The sequence below is a fragment of the Myotis nattereri genome, assembly GCF_964212035.1.
Source record: "Myotis nattereri genome assembly, chromosome: 6".
NCBI classification, from domain to species: domain Eukaryota; kingdom Metazoa; phylum Chordata; class Mammalia; order Chiroptera; family Vespertilionidae; genus Myotis; species Myotis nattereri.
The window spans coordinates 20,124,904-20,126,899 of record NC_138081.1 but is presented as its reverse complement, the minus strand read 5'-3'; the positions used below and the strand labels follow the sequence as shown (position 1 = coordinate 20,126,899).

Below are 1,996 nucleotides of genomic sequence, written 5' to 3'. Positions count from 1 at the left end.
GATGGAGTAAGGAACTCAGTAAACTATCTCCCCAGCAAAACAAATGTGACTGTTTATGTTTCACTTTAACCAATTTTAACTGGTGACAATTACTTTAAAAAATCATTTAAGGACACTGGAGATTGCCTAAGAGCATACAGAAAATGAAGAATCATTTATCCAAGAGAATCTAAATCTCAGTAAAAACAGAGAAATTCTGTGGCATTTGAGCCACCCATCCCTCCAGGAATATGTTACAGAAGTTCTGCCTGAACCTGAGCAGCCAAGAAGACATAGGCTCACTCTCCTGGGAACTCTCATTTTGGGATTAAGATTTCCTATGTGGCTCTTGCATCTCTGCCACTGACATGCATCGGCAAGCACAGGAAGCATCGGCCAAGGTAATGCTGGTGGCTTGCATCATCCCAGGATGAACGTGGACAAATATCACCCAGGCTACTTTGGGAAAGCTGGTGGGAGGCACCGCCACTTAAAGAGGAAACAGGGCTTCTGCCCAACTGTCAACCCTGATAAACTGTGCACCCTGGTCAGTGTGCAGACACGGGGAAAGGCTGCCAAAAGCAAGACTGCAGCTGCTCCTTTCATGAATGCGGTGCCATCGGGCTACTACAAAGTTCTGGGGAAGGGAAAGCTCCCAAGGCAGCCTGTCATTGTGGAGGCCAAGCTCTTCGGCAGAAGAGCCGAGGAGAAGATTAAGGGTGTTGGTGGGGCCTGTGTGCTGGGAGCTTGAAGCCACATGGAAGGAAGTTCATTAAAATGTCCACAAGTGGGAGAAATTTTTCATATGGGGAGGGACAGGTTTCTGGTGTTTCTCCTCCTCCTCCTCTAGTGTTGAGAGAAATTCTAGTCTAAGCAGGTACAACTAAGAGGTCATGGTCTTCCTTCTTCCATCCAGATCCTATTCACAGAGCAAAGGCTCTTCCCAACGTGTGGCAGGCCAGGAATACTGGGGCTCCGATGCCCTGCGGCAGTTCATGTCCAGATCAGAGGTTCCACACTGGGAAGTGCAGGCCAAGAAAACAGGAGCTGCACGCTGGTCTGCATGCCCACTCATAGAGAGAGAATGCCACCTCAAGGAAAGTGGGTCCCTGGCCCCAGCTATGGTGCAGGGAACAGGGGTTCTGCTCAGTGGGAAAGGCAGACCATAAAGACAAAGAGATCTACAACTTGGCATGAGAAGACTATTCTGAAACAGAAAATGGAGAACTCCATGCCTAGGGGCATTGTTGAAAATAGTATAGATTTTGGTGAAGAGCAAGTACAAGGAGCTTAGTAAATCCATACACTGTGAAAATGGCAGCGCAACCAGAAGTTTGATAGAATTGAAATGCGGAAATTAAACTGGAACACGTGGTTTTTCCTCTGGGCAGGTTCTTGTCCAGGTGGATTCGAAGAATGAAGTCACAGACAAAAGATGGTATAGGACAGTGATGGCAAACCTATGACACACGAACTCATTTTTTTTTGGTTGATTTTTCTTTGTTAAATGGCATTTAAATATATAAAATAAATATCAAAAATGTAAGTCTTTGTTTTACTATGGTTGCAAATATCAAAAAACTTCTATATGTGACACGGCACCAGAGTTAAGTTAGGGTTTTTCAAAATGCTGGCATGCCGAGCTCAAAAGGTTCGCCATCACTGATATAGGAAAAGGTGGAAATCTATTGGGAAATACACAGACTCCCATGTGGGGAGGGGGAGAGAGAGCCACTAAGCCCCTCTTTTTTAAGGTTTATAAAGGCTGCAGTCCTTTGTGTCCTGATATCCCCTCTGATTAGTCACTGTAGCACCCAGGAGGGGTTCCCCTCTTTTTCTTCCTTTTGTTTTTCTAATCCCTGTGGCCTTCCTCTTTGTTCTGGGAATGGGTGGCTTCCTCTCCCTTTATTCTGTAAGTGTATGCCTTTTGGCAGCTCCCAGCTTTGCAGCCCTGCAGTTCTCCCCCTTGGGCCCCCTAATTCCTAAATCTCCTTAAACCTGCCTATTTTACCCCTAA

At 45.9% G+C, this 1,996-nt stretch overlaps 1 protein-coding gene across 1 annotated transcript; it reads left to right on the top strand.

The window, feature by feature from the left end:
* Nucleotides 1–409: 409 nt before the first annotated feature.
* Nucleotides 410–730, top strand: LOC308521581 (large ribosomal subunit protein uL15-like; the record flags this gene model as incomplete). Its single annotated transcript, XM_081094645.1, has 1 exon — nt 410–730. One exon carries the CDS (start codon nt 410–412, stop codon nt 728–730), a length of 321 nt encoding a protein of 106 aa, XP_080950771.1.
* Between the last annotated feature and the right edge of the window lie 1,266 nt (nt 731–1,996).